This window comes from Platalea leucorodia (genome assembly GCF_965183815.1).
Source record: "Platalea leucorodia genome assembly, chromosome: 3".
In the NCBI taxonomy this organism is placed as follows: domain Eukaryota; kingdom Metazoa; phylum Chordata; class Aves; order Pelecaniformes; family Threskiornithidae; genus Platalea; species Platalea leucorodia.
The window spans coordinates 87,148,932-87,175,884 of NC_138825.1; the positions used below are offsets into that span (position 1 = coordinate 87,148,932).

Below are 26,953 nucleotides of genomic sequence, written 5' to 3' on the forward strand. Positions count from 1 at the left end.
AGAAATGCTGAGATGTGATAAAGAATTGTTGTCCATTAAATACACACTAGGGTGCTTTTGGTGTAAGAGAGAACCGCAAGGTCTGGCACCATCCCTTCCCTTGTGCTATAAATGTTACTCACTCTCTACATTATTTGTAGAGGTTTGTCCTGTAAAAAGGGAGATCGCTTTTCCCTTTTGAAAATTCAGCTACTTGTTAAGGTGGAGTAAAGTTGCTTTATTTATTTATTTATTGCTATTACCAAAACATCACTATGCAACAGAATAGGAAAGGGAAGAGCAACGCCTTGTTTTGCAATTCTGAAAATAGGAGGTGAAAAAAAGTATACCTACTCAACTGTTTCTGTTTACAATGTTTTCTATTGCTGTTCAATCAAAGAAGGAAAAAGGAAAATAACTAGGACATCAAAACATGAAAAAAATAGTTTTATAAAGATGATTAGGAGGAATATAAAAGCAACGTAGATGGAATTACGGACAATTCATGAGCTAGAAACAAGAAAAGCTCAGACATGTTTCTTATTTACAGCTTGTAGTGAATTAAAGGGAAACTGAGACTGCTGAGAATTCTGACCATTTTAATTTGTTATGTATTTCCGTAGCTATAAACTGTTACAAGTGCTATCCCAAGTGTACTGTGACTGTAACCTGGTGGCAGAGAAACCAAAATTGTAGATGCAAACAACAATTCCTCTGGCACTGTGGGATGGACAAGGGGATCAGCCCATCAAGTCAAGCTCTGGCTGGTAATTCTTGCCTAAACCAACAGTCCTTGGTGTATGACACCTTTTCAGTCTTTCATGATCCTGAAAACCAACAAACAAGATGCTGCTAAGTCTTAACAGTATGGTTAAGTGTTTCGGGCGGGGTGTTGGTGGGTCTGCGGGGTCCTGGAAGCCCCTGCTCTAAGCCCCCCGTTTTCAAACCGATCTGCCGGTGCCGTGGGGCCCGAGGCACACCACCTCAGAGACGAGACGGGGAGGCGGGGGGCATTTTCGCTATTGCAGCCACCACGGCAGAGCTGCGGCCCAGTGGCCGTAGCATCGCCTCCCACCCCGGCCGCGCCTGGAGTCGCGGTTCTGCTGTGGGGCCATCATCCATCGCGGCTGGAAACCGGCTGCTTCTTCCACGCCGCGACAGAGAAGGGCGGGCAGCTCGGGAATTTTGGCTTGTCCCACACAGCCCAGGGACGCTCACCCGCTGCCGTGCCCCGGCCGCCCGACCCGCGGCTGCGCGGCCTTCTCCGGGCCCGGCCCGGCCGGGGCGGGCCTGCCGAGGGCCACCCCGCGGCGCCAGGCGGCGGGGCGGGGACGGCGAGGCCGCGGGGGCGGTGCCGGCGCGGCAGGTGCCTCCCTCCGCGGTCACGGCGGGGCCGCCGCCGCCGCTGCCACGTCAGGGGAGTTTCCCGAGGCGGGCTGGGCCGGGCCGGGCCGGGCCCGGCCTTTCTCCTCCTCCTCCGCCCCCTGCCCCGGCCCCCGCTGCCGGAGACGCTGCGGAGGGAGCGAGCGGTGCCCACTGCCATGGAGGCCCGGTACAACCTCAAGAGCCCGGGTAGGCGGCGCGGCAGGGCCCGGCGGGCGGCAGGGAGGCGGCCGCCGGCCTCGCCTGCAGGCCGCGGCCGGGCGGGGGGCGGCGGGGCCGGGCGGGGGGTGCGCGGCCGTGCCTTGCGGCCTGCCCGGGCCGCTGCCTTCCGCGGCAGGCGGCCGGAGGGGCGGGTGTGCCCGCCCCGGGGCTGCCGCCGCTCGCGGAGGGCTCGGGGGCCGCTGCCGGAGCGCGGCGGCGGTGGCGGGGCCGGCAGTCGGCTCCCGGGGCGCGGCGGGACAGGTGCAGCGGGCGGGCCGGGCCGCGGCGGCGGTGGGGGGGAGGGAGGGGGGCCGCGGGCCGCGGCGGTGCCCGCGGGCGTGGGGCAGCTGCGCGCCGGGGCGGTGGCGGCGGCCGGGCGGAGGCGGGCGGCGGCGCTTCTGCTTCCCAGTGCGATGGCGTTGAAAACTCCCTCCGAGCTGTTACTCGGTTCGGAGCACCCCGGCTGCCGGGGGTGTGTGTGTGGGGGGGGGTGGGTGTGGGTGTGGGTGTGCGCCCAGGCTTTTTTGCTGGTTGGTGGAAGCGCACCTCTGAACTTCTTGTCAGGTGGCTGTGCCCTGTCCCCCTGGTGTCGCCTCCTTTCCAGGTAGGTGTCCGTCAGGGGACAGACTGCCAACGCTAGCTTAGTCTGTGCGGCGTGAGTTTGTTTTACAGAAGTGTTGCCGTACGCACTGTATTTATGTGTGTGTGTGTTCATGGGATTCCGTGTTAAAATTCATGCCTTGTAACTCCCAGACTTTCTTTTGGATCCTTGAAGTGAGAGGGATGCCTCAAGAGATGTGGGAGATGTCTTGAGAAATAGGGCTGGAAGGGAAGGCTTTGCTCCCTCGGAGGGGAACCTGAGGACAGGCTGGGTCCCCCCCATAGGCCATGTTGGAGCAGTGGCCTCTCGCCGGCCGTGCCGGCCTTCACCTCCTGCGAGCCGCACACGCAGCCGGAGGCCCATCGCGGCTGAAGCGAAACCTCTTCCACAGCTAGTGAGGGCTGGTTGGGTTTGTCTGTCGGTTGGTGTCCTCCCCCTGCTTTCCCCTAATCCGGTTTTGGGAAGTAGGTAGTACCAGCTTCATATTTTTGCGATGAATAGTGGCTTTATTCTTTAATCATGCTGTCCTATTACCAGCATGGGAGGTGGGGAGAAACTTAACATTATGATGACTTGTACCTTACAAATGGAAATGGCAGGCTTATTTACAAAACATGCCGCATGTGGATGACTTATCTATTGCTAAATTATGTCTCTTACCCTCACACCCACATTGCATACCTGAAAGATAAGAAGGATCACAAAGAAAGTGATGTACTCGTTATAGTTTAGAATATCGGGAAGGAAGACTTTTTTTTTCTTTAGGGAGATATGCTGGATATGTTGTGTATGTGAACTTACGAGGCCATGTGAACATGGTCACTAGTTATGGTTTGCCACGTCATTGGAAGTAGTGGTGGTGTGCTATATGATGTGCTTCTGGGATCTGGGTGGAGAGGGCAAATACTTGTGGTTTAATTTAGAAATGTTCTTCCCCTCTGCTGTTATTAGTCCCCCTTGTTTTCAAGGGAAAGTTATCTGTACTGGAATTGATTTTCAGCACCTGTGCTGTTCCATAGCAGAATGAACCTTGCTTGGCAAAGAGTCATACACTGGGTCAATATTGCTTCCTGAAATTAAACATGCTCTCTAGCATATTAATATATTAAATTATTTCTTTCCATATGGGTGCTGAAAGTCCACAAATGATTTAAATCACTATAATATGATTTAAATTGTGCATTTCAGCAGTCAATATGTGTGAAATCTTTCATTTAAAAAGATGGGCAAAAAGGTATTAGATAAATAAGAAAAAAATATGTAAAATAAATATAGTTTCTTCAGCGGTTGTTGTTCATTAAAACAAGTTGATTGTAGTCATGTATAGCTGTTGCATTAGTCTGGCACTTTTCTTACTAACCAGGTAGATAAGCATGTGCAATTATTTAATATTTTTGTGTATGTTTTACAAATTCATATCTTGTTACGGTTATATGTGCAGTGTAATGATGGTATCTTACACGTGCCGTTCAGCTGAAGGCTTAAGATGGAAATGTAGAGTGCTCTAATATTAAGGTGGTTTTAATTAATATAAATGCACTGACATACATAAAAACAAATCCACCATGTTTCTTGTTTCCAGTGGTTGTGTCATCTGTGGACTGAATGGATTATTTTGGTAACTGAGCCCTCTAAGGCTTTAGAACTAGTAGCTGTCCTCGTGCCTTGTTGTTCTGACTTGAATAGCGGAAAAACTGAGCTGCTAACCTTTAAGTCCTCATCAGCTTTAGGGGTTTGGAATGTGCTGTCTTGAGACAGAGTGAAGAAAATAATTGTTTTGTACCTGCACAAGAGGCTTCTCCTGTTGACGTGTGCTTTTGGACTTGAGCAAAAGTCTGTCTGCTCAGTAGTTTTAAAGAGAGCAAATACTACTTACAGTTTTAGTATAAGTTATTTTAATGATTGTAGTAGGCTTTATCTGAAATATCGTAGAGGAAAACGCATTCTAAATAGGAAAAATTTGTTAAAAGAAACCTGTGCTTTTATTGATCTTCCTTTTAAGCCAAATTGCGCTGTAGAGCTATCACAGGAGCTGAAGTTATTCTGTGATTATACATGGCTACATGGATCTCTCTTCTGTGAGTAGGTGTGCTAGACCAGATCGATGAATGAGGATCAGTTAGGCTCTCTAGTACCTTTCTTTTTTGTGCGCTTTCACATAGACCACATAAAGAGCAATATTGCTACATGGCTTTGTCCTGCTGCTAATTGCTGCTAGTCAATATATTCATCTTCTTCCTTATCCCAGTTTCTCCAGCTAATGTTAGCTCATCCCAAACATATCTAAAAGACGGTAATACTCCACAACGTGAAACAAATTGTTCCCCTGCACGCTGTGTCTCTGTCGATGCGACGCAGCGCAGCTGGTGCTCTGGCAGCTCTTGGTTTACCATCGGTACACGTCCTGGCCGCCGCAGGTCTGGGCTTGGTGAGGGTGGTGTGCTAAGCCGCTGCTGGCTCCTGTCGCTTACCCTCTATAAGGGTAAGGAGGTGTGGGGGGCATTCACCTGAAGCTGTCTCCTCACACCATCTGTGAATGTGATTTGTTGGTGGTTTTTTTTTTTTTATTTTTTCCCCAAAAGACCATTAATTTTGGAACAGAAGAAACTTCACACTCCACACTTCAGGCTTCTTTGTATTGCCTCAATAAGGCAAAGCCTTTTAAGCTGTTGCTTCATATTTTTATGTCTATTTGTGGCACTTATCAAAGGGCAAGCTATTTTCTGTCTTAGGATTTCAAAAAGGATTAGTCAATGTATATCAGCCTGCTACCATATGGCTGATAAACCTCTCCCATCAATATTAAAGCTCAGCTGACTAAAGCACAGACTTCATCCTCTTCATGCTTCAGGAACATCCCTATTTTCTGAAATTTATAAGACAGCTACTTGGAATAATCTCTTTACTTTTTTTCCCCAAGAGCTGTGACCCTTAGCCTGCTGCAAGATCAGACACCAAATCTTGTCGTCACTGTTTTTGTAGTGACAGTCTCCCTCTTTCATGTAGGATCTTACCAGTCTTCTGAGCGGGTATTAGCACAGACACACTTGAAGAATTATGAACAGCTACTTACAGTGACTTGCATAGAGCCCACAAACAGCAGTGCTTTTTTATTTTGTTTTGGGTGGGTTTTTTTGTTTGTTTTCAGAAGACCTCCTCATCTAGAACTTGACTAGTGAGGGCACTGGAGGACTGGGGAGAGCACATGGAGGGAGATGTGGTGCGCGTGTCCTGCGTTTGCCGTCCAGGGACGGTGCTTTTGGATCTTAGATGCGCAGGGAACATAACGTGCCGAGATTGTGATCCTCTTGGCTGTCACCTTCAATACATTTGCTGCTTTTCCTACAAACTATACTTCCCTCTCCGCTCCATACTTTTTACAAGTAAGGAATATTCCTTGCCAACAAGCATGCATCAGTTCTTTGTTAATAACAAACAGTTAATAGAAAGCAGCACAATACCTACTGGCTATTTAGTACCTTCCATGTATGAAATAAAGAGAATTTTTTTAAAAATAAAAAGTCGAATGGATGTTAAAAATTATTAAAGCTGAAGACATTGTTTGATCTTCGTGCGTTCAACAAGCACCTTATAATTGATGTTTTATCTCCCTTTGTGTTGACTGAATAGTTGTTTTGAATAGTAACTACAACGAGAGCCCTGTACTTCCTGCTGCTCTGAGGGAAGTGAGGACTAAAGGTTTGTTGTTTCTAAGGGTGAGAGGAAAGAGAGAATTGACTAATTGAAATTATTCTCTTTTTTATTTTGTTGGTTTTTTTTTTTTCACAATTGTCTGTACTTTATATAAGTAGAGGAGGCTTGTGGGTCTTGCTAAAGGATATATGTGAGGCTGTGAAGATGTAAAGCAGCTATTCAGGAGGCTTGTGGGTCTTGGCAAAGGATGTGTCTAAGACCCTGAAGATGTAAAGCAGTTGGCCTGCCTCTTGGCAACTGGTATTTCCTTTTGTCATTGTGGCAGAAGTCAAGGCAACTGTCAAGCTGAATTTTAAAATAAAAGCAATTTTGGTACCTATGGCTGCCCCAAACAGTTGTTAAGAGTTCTGCAATCGCACCTTTCAGTTTTGTAAGAACAATTATTTTGTCTTGTTATGCGAGATTAACGTAAAATGAAAACTTGACTAGTGGAGAACATCACAGAAGCAGTGAATGATGAGCGACTTCGTTGTCTCTATCTGCTTTTATTTAGACAGAGAAGTGTGCTTTCTCTAGTATGGAGAAATAGTGTTCCGCAGATTATGATGTTTAGACTAGTGTTGAAACTATAGTAGATTTCAGTAGAGGTGACTTTAAAATGGTGATGCTGTTCTCTTGAGACCAAAGTTTTAACTTTTCTTCATTTTGCCCATTCCTCTAGTACTGGAGGATGTAGATTTGATAAGGTGGTCACTGGCAGTATGGGAAGGATCATTAGGGTTATGGGTTGCTTCTACTGGTGGCTTTTTAGTTCCAGAAGACTGAAAAAAATCTGGAAATCTTTGCGTGGTCTGTTGCAAGTATGCCTGTTTCTACATACTTCTGTTGCTGAGTTGTCAGAGCAAAGATTTGTGTACTCCACTGTCCCATCATAGGTAGAGGCAGTAGGGAATGCTTCAGAAAACAGCTGTAAAGAAACAGAATATGTAGTATGTTCTCCTCATCAGTGGTTTAAGGACTTGCCCAACTGGAAGTTTCATCTGTCTTCCAGGGATTTTATTTTGGATGGATGCGACTGGGAAGTGTAGTTTTTTACAAAGAAAGATCAGGTATCTCGGCTCTAATGAAACTTTAAATGTGCTCTTGATTCAAAATTCAGTGACTATAAACTGCTATGCAAATTTTTGTGAAATGACATATGAAAATATATACAGGAACTCAATCTATTTAAAGACAGATGTGAACTCAGAAGGGTTAAGAAAGGTGGGGGCAAAATGAATAAACACAGGGAATGCAGAGGTAGAGGAGAACAGCATTAGTTATGTGGAGCTCACTTGAAAGTGTGGTAATGTGGGTTTATTTCTAGAGTAGATATCATTTGACACTCTATTCTGCAAAAGGATTGTAATTTATATTTCAGGGTACTTTTGTCTCAAGCCCCCTTTTCCCCCTTTGTTTTTAATTCACTAATGATCACATATCATTCAGAGGTTCTAAGCTGTCCAGGAAAATCACATCCACAATGGAGCAGGTGACACACAGTTACCTAGTGACACTGTGCAGGTCGCTGTGAACCTGTTAGGGTCTCTGTATGTTTAGATTTAATAAACCATTCTCTAGAGAGAACAACACTACTTAAAAAACATACCATTCTCCATATCAAAGAGTTGTTGTAAAAGTATTTCATAACTCTCCAGTCTGGTATGACTCTTCGCCTTAAATATGTTTTCTTGCGTGCTTTAGTGACCACGTCACTTAAAGTGATTTTTTTGACTTAAAATGTCAAAGCTTATTGAGTGTTGTCGTCTCACAAGAAATCCTATGTACTTTACACATAAATTTAATCCTGACTTTTTTTATTGCATGATCCAGTCTTTGTGCAGTTGAACAACTGACTGACTGTGATTCACCGTTAATTTTCCCCGTAGGTGAAATTTAAACTTAACCTTTAGTAAATGAGATTTTCTTTTGAATGTGAATACAGGCAGTTTGGGTGAATGGGTTGGCTGCTGCGGGGACTGGTGGTGGTGATGGTTCAGCAGGTGACACTGTGAGCTCTGAAGTCACTTGGTGGTTACAGCCACCATGGCTCAGTGGTAGGTATTGAGCGGATGAGGAAAAACCAAAGCCAGCTGGATTTAAAAAGACTTTCCCAAAATGTCATCCCTGACATACGCATCATTTAATTGAAAGGCTTTTATGCTTGTCTCAAATTGATCATGTGGTTTCTATTTTTTTATTTTTCTAATACTATTGTCTAATATTTTTTCCTAATTGTAGATAGTAACATTATTAATAGACAAACACGTAACAAAGATGACTGGTATTTTACTAATAGCTTAAGTGGGCTGAGTAGTTATAAAACCCTTCATCCCAGAGAAACTTTATAAGAGTTTTAGTAATTCATTGGAAAGCCTGGATTCGATAAGTAAATTGCATCCTTGCTTATGCTGTCTTGGTCAGCAGAGACATGGGAAAAAATCATTACTTCTTCTGTATTTCTCCTGAGTAGACCTCTAAATCTTATTTAAAATAAAGAAAAAATAAATAATAGCAGCCATTTAAAAAAAAAAAAAGTGGAAAGCATTTGCTGAAGCAGTAAAAGCTGTCAGGTTGTTTTATTCCTTTTTTTCCAGATCAGATAAGTCAACTTGAAAGATTAGGAGATCTCTAGCTTTATGCTAGCAGTTTTGAGTTCCTTTATTTGTTTATTGTGTCCTTTCTTTTTCAAACAGAAGTACTGAAAATTGGTAGAATGAAATGGTTGCTATCCGTTTAAGGAAGATATTGCCATGCACAACCCATATCACTTAAATATTAATTTGTTTCATTGATGATCCTGCCGTCATCCTTGTGTGCACAAAACGCTGTCTCTTCGTGTGATGAAGTACTAGGGGCTGAGCCTTGCTGAACTGAGACCTCACCATCCCCATGCTTCCTAACTTGGGTTTGATTGCAACGTCACCCACCTCACCTCTGCTACTCCCCTCGCCTGGGGCTGTTTCGCCTCTTGAGCTCTTGTACCTGAGTACCGTTGCCTTTTGTAGGCAAGTTGTAGTCGATCTTCAGGAAGCTTGTAATGGTGTTTGGGTTTGGGGGTTTTGAGTGTTGGAGGGAGTTGGAACTTCTATCAGATTTTCTGAACTTCCAGTGAGCAAAAGGTATGCAACTTTGTTATGCTGAAATAAATCCTGTTGCAATGTTGTGTGTTATGTTTACATTAATATAACCTTGGTCAGCTCATTTGATTGCCACAGGTACTGTTCACTGATAATGTAAAAGTGAATTAAAATTCTTCCTTATTAAATACAGAAGACTACTAACAAAACAAAGCTCTCAAAAGGCTAAATATAATTTCTTTAAGACTTTATTTTCACAATAACAGATTTTTAAAAAATAAGGCATAATATTTTACTAACAGAACACCACCAGTGTTCAAATCCCATCATCTCTTTAAGCAGTAATATTGACATTTATGAAGGCTGATCACTTGCATTTTGTGTGTACAGAAGGGTTTCTTGGGCCATGACATGCAGACTAGTCTAGCTGGGTGTGATAGCAGGAGTACTTGAATGTGACTTCAAGATATATCCAAGAGAACCAGTTGTGTTGAATAGAAATTTCAGGATACCTGAAGGTAAACATTAATAAGAAGTAGGATTTGATCAGGACACAGTTTTTGACAGAAATAAATCTACAAATCATACATGCGTACATTATACAAATTTTGCTCATTAATTGTGTTATTCCACCGCTGCTCAATCCTAAAGCAAGCTGGTGGCTTTAAATTTGATTCTCAGATTTTTAACCTCCACGTTTTGCTTTTCAGGAAAAATTCAGCAAGTTCGGTGTAATATAAGAGGCAGATTGTCAGGCCGAGCCTCTGGCCCATGGCACCTGCTCTTTCCTTTCCTCCCCAGAGTAGTGGAGAGCTCCTGTGCCTCCTGCCAGGACGAGAACTCTCCTTTGCCTCTCTGGAGTTAGCTCAGAAACTTAATTTCCTCAGTATTTAATTTCAGTGAACATTATGATAAATTGTTGCCGAGTGTACCTGTGAAAGCATGGTTGTTTTTCGTGCTGACAGTCATGCCACGTTAAAAAATATATTGATTGTTTTGTCTCTAAAACCTGTCCTCGACAAATTGAATGTCTTGATTTGAATTTTTTTTTTGGCTGAATTAGTGATACTTTTTGACTTTACTGACAGTTTGCAATTCTTTAATTTGAATGGGCCCAAACCGTTCTCATTTTTCAGAATTGCCATTGCCAAACGTTTACTCAGATGACTCAGTGTGATTTTAAGTGGGTTGAAATACCATATTTTGCATCAAAACTCCTTTTAATGAAGTTTGGATAAGAATGTCACGTACTTGTTGCAGGCAGAATTTGTGAATTACATTCGTTTCTTCCATTGCAGTTTTCCATAGCCAAAGGAGGGACTGTGTTCATGAATACTGCAGCTACACTTAAAGAAGAAACAATTTAATGCTTTCTTCACTGGATCACACATTCTCAGAATGAACCTTTATCAGTCCAGGCTGTTCTTTGCAGCCTGTCAGTTGGCATTTTTCAGCAATGCGGATATAGAACCACACAATGGTTTGGGTGGGGAGGGACCTTCAAAGATCACCTAGTCCAACCCCCCTGCCATGGGCAGGGACACCTTCCACTAGACCAGGTTGCTCAAAGCCCCATCCAACCTGGCCTTGAACGCTTCCAGGGATGGGGCATCCACAGCTTCTCTGGGCAACCTGTTCCAGTGCCTCACCACCCTCATAGTAAAGAATTTCTTCCTAATATCTAATCTAAACCTACCCTCTTTCAGTTTAAAACCATTGCCCCCTTGTCCTGGTACTACAGGCTGTGGTAAAAAATTATAAAAATTATATATAAAAAGCTAAATTATATATTTTGCTGTATTTCATGCTCCAAGAGTGGAATAATATTCCATATTCTTTCAGCATATTTTATGCTGGCTTCTTGATAATAAAGTAATGCTATGAAAAAAGACACAGTGTCACTGTTAATTAAATACAAAAATGTTAAACATGCTTTAAACTGCTTCTGTTTTAAATTCTACTTAACAGGAGCCCACCTCCTTGTTGTCCCCACCTGGCTGCTGTCTCGGTTACTTCTCAGTGCAAACCCTTGGTTTCTGTGTTTCTGCCTGCCAGCTGCTGGCACTCAGCACCCGGGGACATCTTTGGAGCTAAAGCGGTAAAAAGGCTGTTCCTTTTGGGACAAATCCAAAGTGCCAATGTGCACTGCCAAAGATCCTGCACCCAGTTTTAGGCTGGTAGGCTGAGTACAAACCTTTCTCTGAGTGTCGGTAGACTTTTGTAGAATGGTCTTGAATTTTTTTTTTTTTTCTCTAATAGTTAGCTTCCCCTCAGTTAACATGGGTAACGCATGTGATGCTGATATAGGGGGACTGTATTACTTCTCTGTCTCGGTCCCTCGTCTGGGAAATCTCAGTAACAGAGTTGTCTGCGGCTATTCTGTGTTTGTTAGGCTTCATTATATACGTTCTCAGTTTTCTCATGGTTACCCTTTTGCTTCTTGGGGTGTTCACTCCCAAATTGGCTCATCCTGGTGCATGCCACTCTTCTTCTGAAGGCAAACGTCCAAGCTTGTTGGCTGTGAAGCAGTGCTGGGTCTGAAGCCTTTTCTGGTCCAGGCTGGTTTTCTTATTATTCCTTGCTAATGAACTGGTAAACCTTAATGCAGATGAAAGAGACAAACTGTTTTTCAGTGGAGCCCGGACACTGCTGCCTGTGATGTGACTCTGCAGGGTGCTTAACTGACACCTCCCCCTGGCAGCAGCAGAATTGGGACAACTGGCAGCAGCAAATTTCCGCATGGTCTGTTTGCTTTTTGGGTTGTAAGAAGTGAAATTCTCCATCTTTGAGCTGTTGTTTGTAGCTGTCAAGAAGTGCGAAGGAGGAAGAGAACTTCTCACAGTAGATGGAAATCAAAATCCCTCTGCGGGAAGGTTAGAGTAGCTTCCCTCACAGCATCATGAAAGTGAGTAAAGCCTTGGAGTCCAAGCGTGCTACACAGCCTACAGTCAGCTGGTGATGCCAGGCTGCGTAAATCGAGGAACTACGGTTCGCTTTCACCATATCATGTGCTTACACTGTAAGGGAATTCGGGCAGTGTTCCTCCGTCTTTGTAGTTAACTACATGAGTGGGAGGGACATTCATGGTTTGAACTGGATGTGGAGGATGGATTTAAAGGATCCTGTCGCTATGTAGTTGCTTAAAGAGGTAACTGGTATGTGCACTTTTTCCAGTAAGTAGGAGGGAGTAAGAACTTTCTACCTAACCTTATTCATGAGGTGGCATCCTTGAATTTCTTGTCTGTCGTTCTTATGTTTAGTCTGCTCTTCAGTTTGTCCGACTTCTTTATTAGGCATCAATGCATGATGCACATGAGGGCACCTGGCAGGACAAGTGATGCAATACAATTTACTAAAGGGGAAGGAAAAAGGAGATGCAGAAAATACAGATGATGCTGGTGGTTCTGAAGTAGAAGACTGGAGAGGGTAACTAATGACTATCTTGAATACTCAGTAGTAGGTTCAAATTACAAAGGCCCTGGGTAGATTTTTCTGGCTGGGCATGTAAGTTTTCAAATCTAGTGTAAAACGTCATCTCCTCATACTACCGGTGTGTTGTTTTCTCTCAAATGTTATTGTGACCTCCTTTGGAATAACTAAGGGAGTAGTCATGTAATAGTCATGGGAAGTGTCAGGATAAAGCTTTTTCAGCAGTTGTTTAAAGATGCACATGATATCCTTTATGATAAAATATTGAGGTTATTTCACATCTTGCGTTTGAAGTCTGAAATTCCCTTAATGACACCTATGTTTTCCCTCATGTCTTTTATGCAATTAATAACGTAAAACTACTTTAGTCCCAGTGTTCAGTGTTGAGAAACTCTGTGACCATGCAACATATTTTTCATAACTTTGTACTTGTATAACTCATTTAAGATTTATTCAGCGTGTGTAATTTATATTGTGTCTTGGATTATTAACTCCAGTGAAGAAGCTGGGATGTGCTGAAAAAGATTAGTTAGCTGAAAGGAGCTCTTCAAGAAATGTGTGTTATTTTTGTGGGCAATGGTATTAACTTTTTTCTTTATTTTCATGTTATGCTTTTTCAGCTGTGAAACGTTTGATGAAAGAGGCTGCAGAACTGAAGGATCCTACAGATCATTATCATGCACAGCCTTTGGAGGTTTGTTTTTCTCTGTGTTTGCAGGAGCTTGTAATTAGACTGTGTTATATACTCTAAGTTCTCTGTATGCATATATATTTTAAATGTACATATTTAGATACTAACAGATGTTTTAAAATTGATTCAGTTCTTTTTTTCCTATGATGGAAATCAACAGCAGAATTCCACTTTAATGGTATTGTAGTTCCAGGTTGTTAGTGAAAGTACGTAGTATCGGTTTTACATTGCACCTGAGTAATTTTGTCACACCGGTATGTTTTATTCCCCCCTCCCGAGACTACGTAAATGCATTATGTTGAAGTTAAGCTTTTTACACCCAAACCTGACATCTGGCTCAGCTGCTGAGTTGCTCAACAAAACATTTAAGCCTAGGTGATCTATGAGGATTCACTATTTTGCATACAAAAAAACCTGTGAAAAACGTAAATGGATGCAGTTCTGGATGCGTTGTAAGAGAGAATGCTTAGATTCCACTTAAATAGTAGCTTCTTGAAGCTGTCTAAACACTCAGTTAAGTTTTTGGGCTGAGAGGACAGTGAAGTTCTGGTGGTTAGAAGCTTAAACAGAAGCCCCTTCTGATTTTGCTGGAATAATAAAAAAGGCAGTGTTCTGTGGTATTCAGTTTGGGGATTTGATGTAGCTGTTCACAGAAATGCAGGTTTAATTCATACTATTACTTGTAACTTAGATGAAGGTCTTATTTCTGGCTTAGAACAGCGACTTGCTGGGAAGAGAACAGTGGCAGGTGAAAGGGAATGCTGGAAATGTTGACAGTTACCTCCCATCCTTGAAAAAATTGTAACTAGGTGGGCAGTCACAGCCCTGTGATACCAGTGTTCAGCATTAGTTGAGAGATCTCGTTCGCTGACAGCAAGTCTCATTTGGACTCCTGTCCTAACAGTAGGAGTTGTTCTGCTTGTAAATATTCGGGAAGTTGTGGGCATCATGAGATCTGATACACAAAGCCAAACAGAGAACCCCAAAGAAATGGTGCTTAAAGAGAAGTTATTTATATGTCCAATGAAAATAATATTCCAAATTTCAAAGTCTACCTGTTGTGCAGTAAGGCACAGTAGCTGCTTCAGAATTGTTTATGGGGAAGCAAAAGAGGATAGGAATTCTCTGGGGTGTGAGTCAAGTCCCTGTGTTGACTTGGGCATGGAAGGGGCTTTGCAGAGGCTCTCATTAATGTTCTTTCTTGGGGTGGGTCTCCCCTTGGTTCTCCAGAAATTATTATTCACAGGGCAAAGACACAGTTTTCCCTTAGTTGACTCAATTTTCCATTTGCTAGGTAATAAAACTCTTGTCATAATTGATACAACTAGAGTGAAGAGCTTAAATAATGAATTTGAGGGTTTCAACAAAGCCATTGTGTAAGAAAACTTCCAGAAAGCTACAATATTTTATCCTTTTAACCAGAATCTTAGTACTGTGTTGGTTGACTTCTTAAAACTTCTGTGCGCTATTTCTTTAGCCTGTCCTTGTTAAAGAAAATGGTGTTTAGTTGTCTACTCTGACACACTCTTCTTTCTGTTTTTTTTTTTTTTTTTTTTTTTCCTTCTGTCTTTGGTGGGGGCATTTTAGGATAATCTTTTTGAATGGCACTTTACTGTTAGAGGCCCTCCAGATTCAGATTTCGATGGAGGGATTTATCACGGGCGAATAGTACTACCACCTGAATATCCCATGAAACCACCCAGCATTATTTTGCTGACGGTAAGCAAGTTTACTAGTTTTTCCTTTTTACACGATCAATTTAACCATAAGTGTCTGAGAGAGAAATTCTTGGCATTTAATGTAATGTTATTTTTGTAAGAAAGGTGGCATAGTACAGTTAATGCTGCCAATTTAAGACTGGAAGTCTTCCAAGGTGACTTTGGTATTCTGTAATTACATGAAGCTTTGCACCTAATAAATGGAAGTTTTCTCTAGGAGTAATCACACTGCTGATGCGATTGTCTAACCTTCTGTTCTCTCCATCGGCCCTCTTGGTCTCTGTTGGAGATGTTGGTCACGTGTAGGAAGGCAGACCTATGGTTTGGGGCAAAGGCCTACATTTTTGCATAGTTTCATAGAGCTATAGCTTTTCAGATTCTCTGCATGTGGTGTGTGGGTTACAGGAGCAACAGGCAAGCCATCATGCCACACTGTGATCAGTCTTCATGCATGAATAAAGGCAGATGTCAGGCTTCTTCAGAAAGCTGAATGCCAATTTCATAAGGTTGGCAGTGATATAATTATCAAGTATCATTTGCATATATGTTTGTTTGATGATGATTTTTACAACTTGTACCAAAAAAAAAAAGAGTTAACTTCCAGCATGTTTTATTATATCATCCTTCTTCCTTTGAAGGCCAATGGCAGGTTTGAAGTGGGGAAGAAAATCTGTTTAAGCATCTCAGGGCATCATCCTGAAACATGGCAGCCTTCATGGAGTAGTAAGTAACAATTATTTGGAAAGTGTTACCCCCATCAAGCAACTAGATCTTTAAACTGAAAAAAAAAAAAATCTCACAAAGAATGTTTATAGTGGAAAAGGAGACGGATTTTGAGGGACTAAAAGTATGGGAGAATTTGAGAAATGTAAAGTCATGAAAGAGCAACATAGGAGGATTTGGGAATGGTATTAAATAAATGCAGGGTGGAAGGGTTGAGAAACTGAGGGGTGGTGGTAAACTCCTATTTATTTGGATGCACAAGCATTAAGAATGATCAGACTACTTAGAATATTGTTTGGTTTTGTTGTTTGTTTTTTTTTTTTTTTAAATTGTTCTTATGAAAATACTTTAAGTCCTATTACTTTACCCCATTTTTGTATAATCACTAAAACCAGCTTGAATAATGATAGAGGGGATTGTGGTCAGCTTTTAATTCTGATGCTGTACTTCTGAACACTCAAGAGGGAAGACAACATGGTCTGAGTTTAGAAAAATTGAATGTTTTCTACCTTTTCTTTAACTTTCATTGTCACAGAAATTGAGAGTTGGCACAGTTCATCCAAGGCAATATTTCTGTCTTTATATAATTTTAGTTTTGCTGAGTACAATACATCAATTATTTCTTTGGATATCGGTTGCACTTTTAAAATATGTTGATAAGAGGGATAAAGGGAATTTTCTAGCAGACCACTCTTCAACTTTTGTAGTCTCTCATGTTTTTTTAAAGAGTAGAAACTACTGTCTTCCAAGTGTGAGGTGTAAATATCCTGTCTCTGTTTTGTGGTAATTATCTTCATGTGATATTTACCAAATCTGCTAGTAAAGTGTCTTGAATTCTTAAATTTCACGACTACGTAAAACAAAATTGAATGATAGATATTGTCAAAAGAGATGTTTTAGATGACAATTCTGTTATGAGCTGTTATTAGTATTTAAGTAAGCTCCTTCCCCAGCATGATGACATAAAAGGAACAAATTCTGTGGTACATTGCATAAAAGAAAACCACTGAGCTTGTGTGCACTAATTTGCAGAATTCGTGTTTAATAGAAAACACACACAAAAAGAAGAATGCCTTATGAATTCTCCTCTTCTCCCTGCCTTATATGTTAATTCTGCCTTACCTTTTCTTCTTCCGAACCCATTTTTAAAGTCTGGAACTCTAATCTTTATATTGATGCAACATTTTTGTGACAACTTTTCTTTTCTGTGTCGGCTGGTGGGAGAATAAGGCCTTACCTTTAATTTATAATGTGAAGTTTAAAAAATGAAGAAAGCCTTGCAATGTACCAAGAACAGCGGTGCTGCTTGTATGAAATTCAGACTACTCCTTTGAACAAAATGAAGTTTTGCAGGCAGAACTGCAACTTTCTATACTGAGTGTAAAGTGAGATGAAATAACAGTGGCTTCTGCAACCTTGTTTGTATCTCTGTTTTCCCGTTTCAGTAAGAACAGCTTTACTAGCCATTATTGGATTTATGCCAACCAAAGGTGAAGGAGCAATAGGATCTCTAGATTATACACCAGAAGAAAGAAGAGCTCTTGCAAAGAAGTAAGCACTAAGTTACTGTAGGTACATATATATGTACTCTCTTTTAGGGTAAGGTATTTAGTACAAAGTCACTTCAGTCTGTTCTCTTGCATTTATTCCAAATATAAAAAAAGTTCTATGCCTTATATATATTTTTTTTTTTTTTTTTTTCTCCTTGAACATTGTGCAAACTCGGAACTTACGGTCAAACAAAATAGTTTGCAAGGGCTGTGTTCCTTCCAGCATTGTGTGGTCAAATTAGAGGTTCATCTGAAATTGAGGCTTGGAGGTGTAATTAACATTGTGATACAGTGGCAATTGCAGTGTGGAAGGAAAATGAGTATGATGGAATTGATAGTAGGTGTAAGTGTGGGAGAAAACAATCAAAACAATGATGCATCATTTCCCTTAAGTAAATAATAATAATGAAGCAATGAAAAAAAATCTGAAGCAACTGCTTCTGAATGATTTTTAGGAAATAAACTTAAAATTAGATTTGTGACTATGATGAAATAATTAGCTTAGTGGACAAGGGGAAAGCAGTGGATGTTGTTTATCTTGACTTTAGCAAGGCTTCTGGCACTGTCTTCCTTATCATCCTCACAGAGAAATTCACGAAGTACAGCCTAGGTAAGTGGGGACAGTAAGGTAGATTAAGAACTGGCAGACCTGCCAGGCTCAAAGGATTGTGGTAAGCAGCACAAAGTCCAACTGCGGGCCGGTCGCTACTGGTGTACTCCAGAGGTCAATACTGGGGCTAGTGCTATTCAGTGTCATTAATGGCCTGGATGATGGGGCAGAGTGCCCCTGCAGCAGATTTGCAGACGATAACAAAACTGGGAGGAGTGGCTGATACACCAGAAGGTTGTGCTGCCATCCAGAAGAACCTCAACAGGCTGGAGGAGTCTCATCAACTTCAACAAAGAGAAGAGCAAAGTCCTGTCCCTGGGGAGGAATAACACCAGCCAACCAGCTGGAAAGGAGCTTGTCCTGGTGGACATCAAGCTGATCATGAGGCAGCAATGTGCTCTTGCAGCAAAGGCAGTGAATGGTATCCTGGGCTGCATTAGGAAGAGCATTGCCAGCAGGTCAGGGTACAAGAAAGATACAGGTTTACTGGAGTGAATCCAGTGCAGTGCCACAAAGGTGATGGAGGGGCTGGAACATGTTTCATACAAGGGGAGGCTAAGAGAGCTGGGAGTGTTCAGCCTGGAGAAGAGAAGGCTCGGGGGATCTTATCCATGTGTACAGATATCTGGAAGGTATAAAGAGGGCAGAGCCAGGCTCTTCTCAGTGGCATCCAGTGACAGGACAAGAGGCAGTGGGCACAAACTGAAACCCACAAAATTCAATCTGAATGCAAGCAACCCCTTTTTTACTGTGGCGATGGTCAAAGCACTAGCACAGGTTGCCCAGAGAGGTGGTGGAGTCTCTATCCTTGGAGGTATTAAAAATGTGACTGGAGACAGACCTGAGCAATGTGCTCTGCTTGACCCTGATTTGAGCAAGGAGACTGGACTAAATGATCTCTAGAGGTCCCTCCCAACCTCAACTTTTCTGTGATTATCCTTAAATGAAATCTTATACCTGTAGGGTTTTTTTGGTCTTTCTCCTTTCCCCATCTGGGGAGGAGAAGGTACTTCAAAGACCATATCCCTATCCTATAAGCAAAGTTACCCTATTCCAAATTGTAATAGTCCCTTATTTTGCAGGCAGATGTGAGCTTATTCTGCCTGTACTCTGAGCCAGTCAGAAGCTGCAACTTTCCTGTTAGTGTGGCACTGAGTCAAAGCTAATAAACACTGTTGAGAGGTAGGGCTTAGTGGGTTGGTCTTGATACTGTACTATCAAGGCCGTGTGGTTTCTCATTGGCTTGGAGAGCTGCCTGCGGTGTGCCCTATAGCCAAATTATGTGTGCAAAAGAGGAAAGGTAATGCTCTCGCAGAAGCTGAAACTCCTGGATTTGAGGTGCAAGCTCCTGGGTCCAATTTAATATTTGTAATAATAGTTAGATGTCTATAATTTACAATTTTAATTTGCTGCAGATATAAAGTAAGTTTTAAAATGGTAACAAATTATTAATAAATTATAGATAATAGCAATATGTAAGTCAGTTGTTAATATCTTCCTAAATGACATGAGAGAATATGTATTTGTAGTATAGATAACTCTCAACATATTTTATCAAGATAGCATGATTTGGGGCAGGGGGAAGTACTTTTAAGCTACTGGTCTTGATATCACTTCTCTTTCTGTGGATTGTTGTTCAAATAGTTTGTTTAAACAAGCACGCAAGAACATTATGAGAACATGCTATTCTGAGCTATGTCATTTGTGGCCAGGTCACAAGACTTCTGTTGTGAAATGTGTGGCACATCTATGAAGACAGCCCTCTTACCACTAACATCTGGAAGCGTGTCAAGCCAGGCGGCCAAGGAGGCTAAAGAACTTGCCAGACAAATTAGCTTCAAGGTGAAGTCACTGCTTAAACTTTTATCTTTGTTGTACAGAATTTAAAAAAAAAAAAAAAAAAATTGAAGAAAAGCTTGTAAATTGCAGAAATATTCATCATTTCATAACCCTTCATCAATCACTATATGGAAACCTGTTTTTTTAGGACAGTCTGAAAGAGAAAGATAGGAGTGGATCTCTGGCAATGTGCCAGTTAGTAAATTGTGCATCTCAAGCACTGATGAATTAGTTTTAATTTCAATGGTGAGCACTGTAGTAAGAGGAGCCTAACTGTGTTGCTTTTACTTCCATGTTTTCAGTCACTAATAACTTGATTAAATTTTCCAGATTTAGTCTTATCAGAAAAGTGTTAGGGAAGTTTGGGCAAAGCTAACATAAATTTTTTTTTTTTCCTTTGTGATTCCGTCCTCTCCCGCTCGCCCCCCCCCCCCCCCTTTGGCTTATGGAAGGAATAAAACACATTCCTACTGAAAAATGGTTACAAATTCTTCTGAACTACTCTGCAGCTAAAGATACTGAAAATTGAACTCTGGTACGGAAGTTGCTGTCACCCAAAAATGTGTTCTCTAGCTTGTGTTTCAGTGAAAGTAAAGTTTGTGTAGCCAAATACGTGCCTTAGAAAAATCGCATGTCTTGCATGCGCAGTGTTGTTTTTCACTGGGTTTTCCACTGAACTCTTAAATCGGCCACTACGGAAGACTGCTGTGCATGAGGGCAGGGAACTGCAGTGAAATATACTATGACAATGTGGCATTGGTGCAGAATACATCCTCACTAAGGTCAGTGATGCTAATATGTCCCCTTTTATCACCAGTGTTCTCCTAACACTGTCATAAAGACTACTTTTTGTGTGTGTGTGCCATGAGAGTAAAGATTGCCTCCTACTGAGCATTACTGCCAGTTTTGCAGGACCTGTGCATTCCTGTGCGATCTCACATCTAGACATGTTGACATGGTTGGGACTGTGTGTAATAACATTTATGATAAAAACATCTCAAAATATTTTACAAATATGAGGAGATACAGGGACAGAGTTTTAAAGCTGAGCTACTCGGAGAAGCAATGGACTGCCTGCTCCTGGCTTTTTTACAATATATAAGGGTTAAAAAGTGTAGGAGTAACTTTTACTTAAGAACTGCTAATCTTCGTCACAGAAATTCTAGAAATAGCAGAGTGTATATATATATATATATATATTTTTTTTTTTTAGAAAGAACTCAACTTACATTTCATACCTTTTATCAGTTTTAAAATGAAAGACTTAGGGTCATCAGTCTCTAAAGAATATTGGTGTGTTCTATGTATCTACATACTTAACTCCACCTTCTAAGAACAAGCACTCAGCAAGGGAAAAATGAACAAAAGCTTCCATTTTCTACAGCCTTTTATAATCCATTGTGGGGTTTTTACAAGGTAAATCAGTTCTGTCCTCTGGTTGTGCCTTCCCTCCCTTTCTCAAGTCAAATTTTGGGGATCGTTTGTTGTTTTTTTTCTTTTAAGCTTCCTGCTTCTCTGCTTTGCTTGACTTTAAGTGTTTGTTCAAGTGTTTTAGTACACTAATAGTATGAATTACTAACAGGGAATACAAAAGTTTTTAATAATTTGGATATATTCCATGTCAATTTGTGGGGTAAGATTTAACATCAGATTGCTGATTGAGCATATAATTTGAGAGCGCCTCTCTACTAGCAAACATACTAGCAATCTCTGCATTATCTTGATCCTTAAAGAAGAGATTTCTTAACTTTTTTTAGATGATCCTGGGATTATGAGAAATTATTTCATACCAGCCTTAAGCAAAATGGTAACTTTTAAAAAAACTCCATGTGTGGTATTGAGAAAGGAATATGAAATTCAGTAGAATTAATTGTCCACTCACCCTCATTATTACATTTAAATGTGTTGAGATTCTTTCCTTGATGTCTGTGTTCTCTCCAGCTTTTCTGGAAGCAGAGGTAAGGGCTGGAGAAAAGAGAGACTAGGTGATAAAGAAGATACTTCAGTTTTGGGAACGTTCAAGTGCTTTATTTTTTTTGAATGTTAGCATGACTTCAGTCTAGCATGCCAGACTTGGTACTTAGATAAACTAAAACAAATCAAATGTACATTTTGTAGTGTATGTGCTTTATAGAGATTAATAGCAAAGATGAAATGAGCTCTTCTTGGAAAAAGCACAAGTATGAAAAGCAGTGGTCACAGGTTCCAGGGAAGGAACTTACAACTGGATATGGGAAAGGAAAATTCACCTGGCGAGGAGTCAAATGCTGGAGCCAGAGAGGCTGTGGAATCTCCAGCTTTGGAAATGCTCAAAACTTGACTAACGTGACTCTACTTTGAGGAGAGAGTTGGACCGGCTGACATCTAGAGGTCTCTTCCAGCCTAAATTATTCATAATCCTGTGTTGCTTTGTTGCTGGTCCATATTTGAGTCATAACTTGTCCTATCTAATATTAAAGTTTATAATAGTCAAGTGCAAAAGGAAAGCAGTGTTGTCAGATTAGAAGTGTTTTTAAATCTTAAATTCATCTTCAGGTTGTTTCAGTGACACATTTTTTGGATTCTTCTGAGATAGTATACGTCAAGAAACAGGGAAGTTAATTTCCTCACACAAAGTAGTATCATGAAAGAATATTATTATCTTGTGATCTTACCAGCTTATCGCCATAACTGGTTGGTTTCTAATACACTGTATTTCTTACTACTACTACCACTACTTATATCTGCATTTGAAGACAGGTATTAGATTTGGAATTGTCATCTGTATAATAAATTGAGATCTGGATACATGACTTGGGAGGTGACTTGCTGATAAAAATTGATCTGGTCATGACTTTTTCTTCTAATATGTGTAAGTTTTAAAGTGTTTCAGTTCAGGACTATGATGCTACGTCCTTTTCCATTCCCAAGGGATTATTGCAGGCATATATCCTGTCTTAACAAGAGGTTTGTTCATGATCTTCTTTGTGTCACTACTGATTTCTTGTCTCAAATTTCCAAAAGCAAGAAACCTAAATTCTGGGAATTGAGGCTTATTAGTCATTTTATAAATGCATACAAAAGCAGTATTATAAGACCTGTATTTTTTCTTTTGCTCTGCTTGTGCTGAAATTTAAATACTGGCAACTGAAGTATGCATGCCTGACACAGTGTAGTGCCATGCATATATGCCCACTCTGGCTGTGAGGCAACTTTGGTATTAGAACCAGTATAGCCACATTAAATTAGCATTTACTGGAGGCTAGTTAGCTCTGCTGAGAAACAGGCTGTATTAGTTCACTTGTAACAACAGTAGTCAGCATTCACTTAAGGACATGAGAAACACAAGTTTTAAAAAATGGTGTTATTTCCAGCATAATGTTGTCCTGGATCTTCTAAAGAATTTTCTTTTTTGGTCTATACATCTCTGCGTTTTTTGAATGTTATACCTGTTGTTCCGTGCAAACAAACTTAAAATTGTTTTTTAAACTGATGTTTGCACATCTATAGTTTCGCTTCTAAAGAATGAGAATTTCTTAAAGCTGTTGGTGTGTAATTGAAATGCAGTTGGTGTGTTTGAAGTCTCATTCTCCAGACATTAAAATACACGTTCCAAAATAAGCCAAATCTTTTTGGAGCAATTTTGATCTTGTTTCTGAAGCATACATATGTACTCCTTGTAGGCAGAAGTCAATTCATCCAGGAAGCCTGATGCTGGACCCTCAAACACATCAGGATTGAACCACTCTGCCACTTCACGTGAGCCTCAGCAGGATGGTGCAGCTAGAGCATTCCAGGATCCAACAAGTGCAACGGTATGGTCTGTCTTTGAGCTTTATCAGTGCAAGTATAGGCATAGTCTGAACATGAAATCGGCACTATTAAGCTGATTGGAGGCTTCATGAAGAGTATGTAGTTCATACATTTCTTCTAGAACTTCTTCATACTTTTATATAAAATCTATGTGTAAACTTTAGCAAATTGTATGCTGAATCACTTTTAGAAATAGCAACCTCTTTGCTTTCCCTTCCTTAAAAACAAATAAATAATGTTCTTTTAGCAATTCTTGTTCCCCGTAGTTCCTTTAATGTATGGGTTAACAGTTCATTAAAATATTATCGTGTCTGAAGTACTACAATTTAGCATCTGCATAATATATCACGGGTTTTTGCAATAGACTTCTAAGCCAGAGGCAAAAAATGTTTTAGTGATAATTTGTAGCTTTTAAATATTAATTAAGGATATCTTCCTGTTTTTTATAACCTCTTAAGTAAATCTGACTAAAATATTCCTACCATTTAAAGTATGACACTTATGTTTTAATACTGCTAGGTGTAGGGCTTACATAATGGTTTCGGAAGTGACCGAGGCCTGGTGGTGGGCCAAGGCAGCTGCTGTTACGACCGTGGCAAATGCAATCTAAATTCACTGATAAATTGCAGGCAAATCCCAGCTAAGCTGTCTTTTTTAGAGAGGATGGGGATGCAGATCGTTTAAAAAAACTAAAACACGTCAAATAACGTCAGACCATCTGTTGCATGTTTGTAACATATTTTCAAGCTATGTAGAAATATAAACATGCTAATAGCATACTTTTTCCCCACAATAAGGATTTTTCCAGATTGTTCAGGATTTAATAAACCATTTTATTTTATTCTTCTTATTACAAATCCTGGCTTGTATAGTATAACTAGCCAAAATACCAAGGCATTGATAGCATTTTCTTGAGGAGAGAGACTGATTTTTTTTTTTTTTTTTTTTTTTTATTATTAATACCATTTCTGAGAAATTTGTTTTGTGGAAGAAAGAAATATGTAACAGGAAAAACTATTTTAAAGAATTTGAGCTTGCAATTTTTGTGTTCTTATTCATGTGAAAGTTAATAGAAATCTTCTCAAAGTAGGGGGCCGGAGGCCTTGATCTGCTAATAGGCATGAAAGAGTATCCATGCAAACCTCAGACCCTTTTTATTCAGGTGGGCTTCTTGCATGTGTAAAATCACTTTATTGGGTTAGTTCTTGTTGTGTAAAGACATAACTCTACCTTACTGAGTTGTAAGTGTTAGATGTAGGCAACGTCAAAACTAATTTTTTTTCCTTTCTTGGATAAAATGTTTACTACTTACTCTACAAATGTGTGTTAATTAAAAGCTATTGTAGAAAATTAGCTGTTGTGAACTTGAAATTTATGCCCTTTGAGAATAAGAAGGGCAGAGGTAGACCAAATGCTGAATCCTTGTATTAGCTTGCGTAATTCCTTCTGGTATAGTAGATACAATGTGTGTAACTGAAGTCATGGGACCTTATGTCCTGCTACGCAATACAGAGGACAAAAAAATAGCTGTAATCATGCAGGAAGAATGGAGTGTTACCTTTCTTCTGCTCTTGGAACAGTCATAACCAGTCTTCATTAAAAACATGATGGTAAATAGGTGCTAAAGCAAGGGCCTACCTGTAGGTGAAGAGGAGGGAATCTGTAGGCTATGTTGTACTGTGGGAAACCCAATCTACAGACTGCTTCATGGGTGAGTTTGTTCTTTCCAGCAACAATTGTCTATTCTTTGATTTTTACCTTTAAGCTGCTTGAAAGGACAGATATTTTTGCAATGAATTAATGGCAGGACAATTGTGAGTAGAGAGATGCCCTTCCTGGCGTAGGTTTAACTGAATTCTTGTGTGAAGAGCACACTGAAATGGGTCTCTGGCATAGCATTGCTTTGAATCCATTCAGCCTATTCCACACAGGGCCTTATTCCTGAAGAGAGAATTTCTCATTCAGTCACAAGAAAAGATATTTTGAATTGACTTTCCCTTCTGTCAGCTTTCACTTAGAAAAAGGAATATAGCCTCACTGACTAAAGAAGCACCAAGACTTACAGTATTTCAGTAAAGCATATTTTTTTAGATTTCAAAACTCAATTTGAAATAGTAATTTGTGTTTTAGTAATGGCAATTGTTATACTAAAAGCAATGCCATCATAGCGTGAACTGTCGTGTTATTCAGTACTTTAGTCTTACAGATTTTTGCCGGTGAAGGGACTTACTGTGTGATGAAATTGTTGCATGGGTGTGTTTGTCTATATTGTTGGAGAGGTGCACTCAGTCTTCTTGACTTTTGGGCTCTCGCTGCCTGACCTCATCTTCTAGGTCACTTCCCTCCCTCCGCACCTTCTCTTGCCATTTTGCCAGACCAGCAGCCAGTATCTTGATGCCACACTTAAAATTATTACAGTGTCCATTTTGGTCTGAGGCCTAAATACCTTCCCAGTGCAATGTTGAATATGTATTTCCTGAGTTCCTGCTGTTTAAAAAGCAGACAGAGGGATAGGGGTTGTCTCTCTAGTGCAGCACGTGGTGATGATGAAGATGACTTTGCGCTATGCTTTTCACCTAGTACTATGTACTTTTTGTCAAGACCTGCTCGTCGGTTGTTCCTATTCATGGCCCTGTTAGCAATGACTGAAGTGGGCAACACTAGTGCCGATGTTGCACGTTGGCTGTTAAAATTTTGTGCGCCTGTATTATTAGAGTATATTTATCAAGTATTTAAATGAATTATCTTTGAATGAAGAAAAAGGAGGGGAGGGGGATGATTCTCAGGCCAGTGATAGTTGCTTCCCAGGAGAAATTGTCATAACATTATCGAGGTTTGCAGGTGCAAGGCAATGAGTACAACAGCATGAGAACAATAAAAGGAACAATGCTGCCATGAAGGCTCTGGAAAATGCTGCCACAGCAGCTTGGATAAAAGGATACAGAGCTGCAAAGAACAGGCTTTAAGCATTATTAAGGCTAAAACAATAGGCTACCTAAAGCATTATGCAACATAGTACTTGTGCGGAGGCTGGAGCCAGTGCAGAAAACACCTCTGACTAGACGACTACTGACAATATATATACACTTTTTTTTATTAAATTTGTAGTAGCTGTTGATGTCTACTCAGGGCAAAGTAATGGTACATTACTGTTGTTTGAGCATTCAAGTTGCAAGCAAGGTACTGCTGGAAGTTGACTTGATAAAAGTAATTGCCCTTAGCACTAAGAAAATGAGATTCTTCCACGTCTGAGCAAACGAACATTTTTGAATGAATATATTGTAGATACTCAGGTTGGACTCAGGTCCAGATGAAGTCACCTAATGTGCCAGTGGTCACCTAAATGTTGGTGCCAAAACTCTCATCACAGTCCATGGGATGTCTGAACTCCTATCACGCCTGTAGCAACCTACCTTCAGTGTATTGCTGTGGAATGATGTCCCACCTCGGTGCTTATAGTTGATGAATAAAATTGATACTTGATAAGAATTATAAAGTGACTAGCTAAAAACTGTGGTTAGACTTTTTTTCTGATAACCTGGGAATATTTTAAACCTCAGTACACCTGTTATGAAACAATAGACTATAGTAGTGTCCTGCACTAATATACTGGCCAGATGAAACGGTGTAATGAGGAGTGATGAAATAAACAGTGTAACTGAAG

General features: G+C 40.7%; 1 protein-coding gene across 2 annotated transcripts in view; it reads left to right on the forward strand.

Annotated features, from left to right (window-relative positions):
* Window positions 1-1,361: 1,361 nt before the first annotated feature.
* UBE2J1 (ubiquitin conjugating enzyme E2 J1) overlaps window positions 1,362-26,953 on the forward strand; it is a 30,740-nt gene continuing 5,148 nt past the window's right edge. Inside the window, exons 1-7 of one of the 2 annotated variants that reach the window (XM_082306152.1) lie at window positions 1,362-1,551; window positions 12,987-13,060; window positions 14,645-14,776; window positions 15,414-15,498; window positions 16,944-17,049; window positions 19,371-19,500; window positions 23,160-23,291. In XM_082306152.1, the coding sequence (XP_082162278.1) occupies window positions 1,521-1,551; window positions 12,987-13,060; window positions 14,645-14,776; window positions 15,414-15,498; window positions 16,944-17,049; window positions 19,371-19,500; window positions 23,160-23,291 (690 nt within the window). In that variant the 5' untranslated portion in view covers window positions 1,362-1,520. Of the gene's footprint in view, window positions 1,552-10,858; window positions 11,036-12,986; window positions 13,061-14,644; window positions 14,777-15,413; window positions 15,499-16,943; window positions 17,050-19,370; window positions 19,501-23,159; window positions 23,292-26,953 lie in introns of those variants that run through there. The other variant, XM_082306153.1, reaches the window with a different exon arrangement.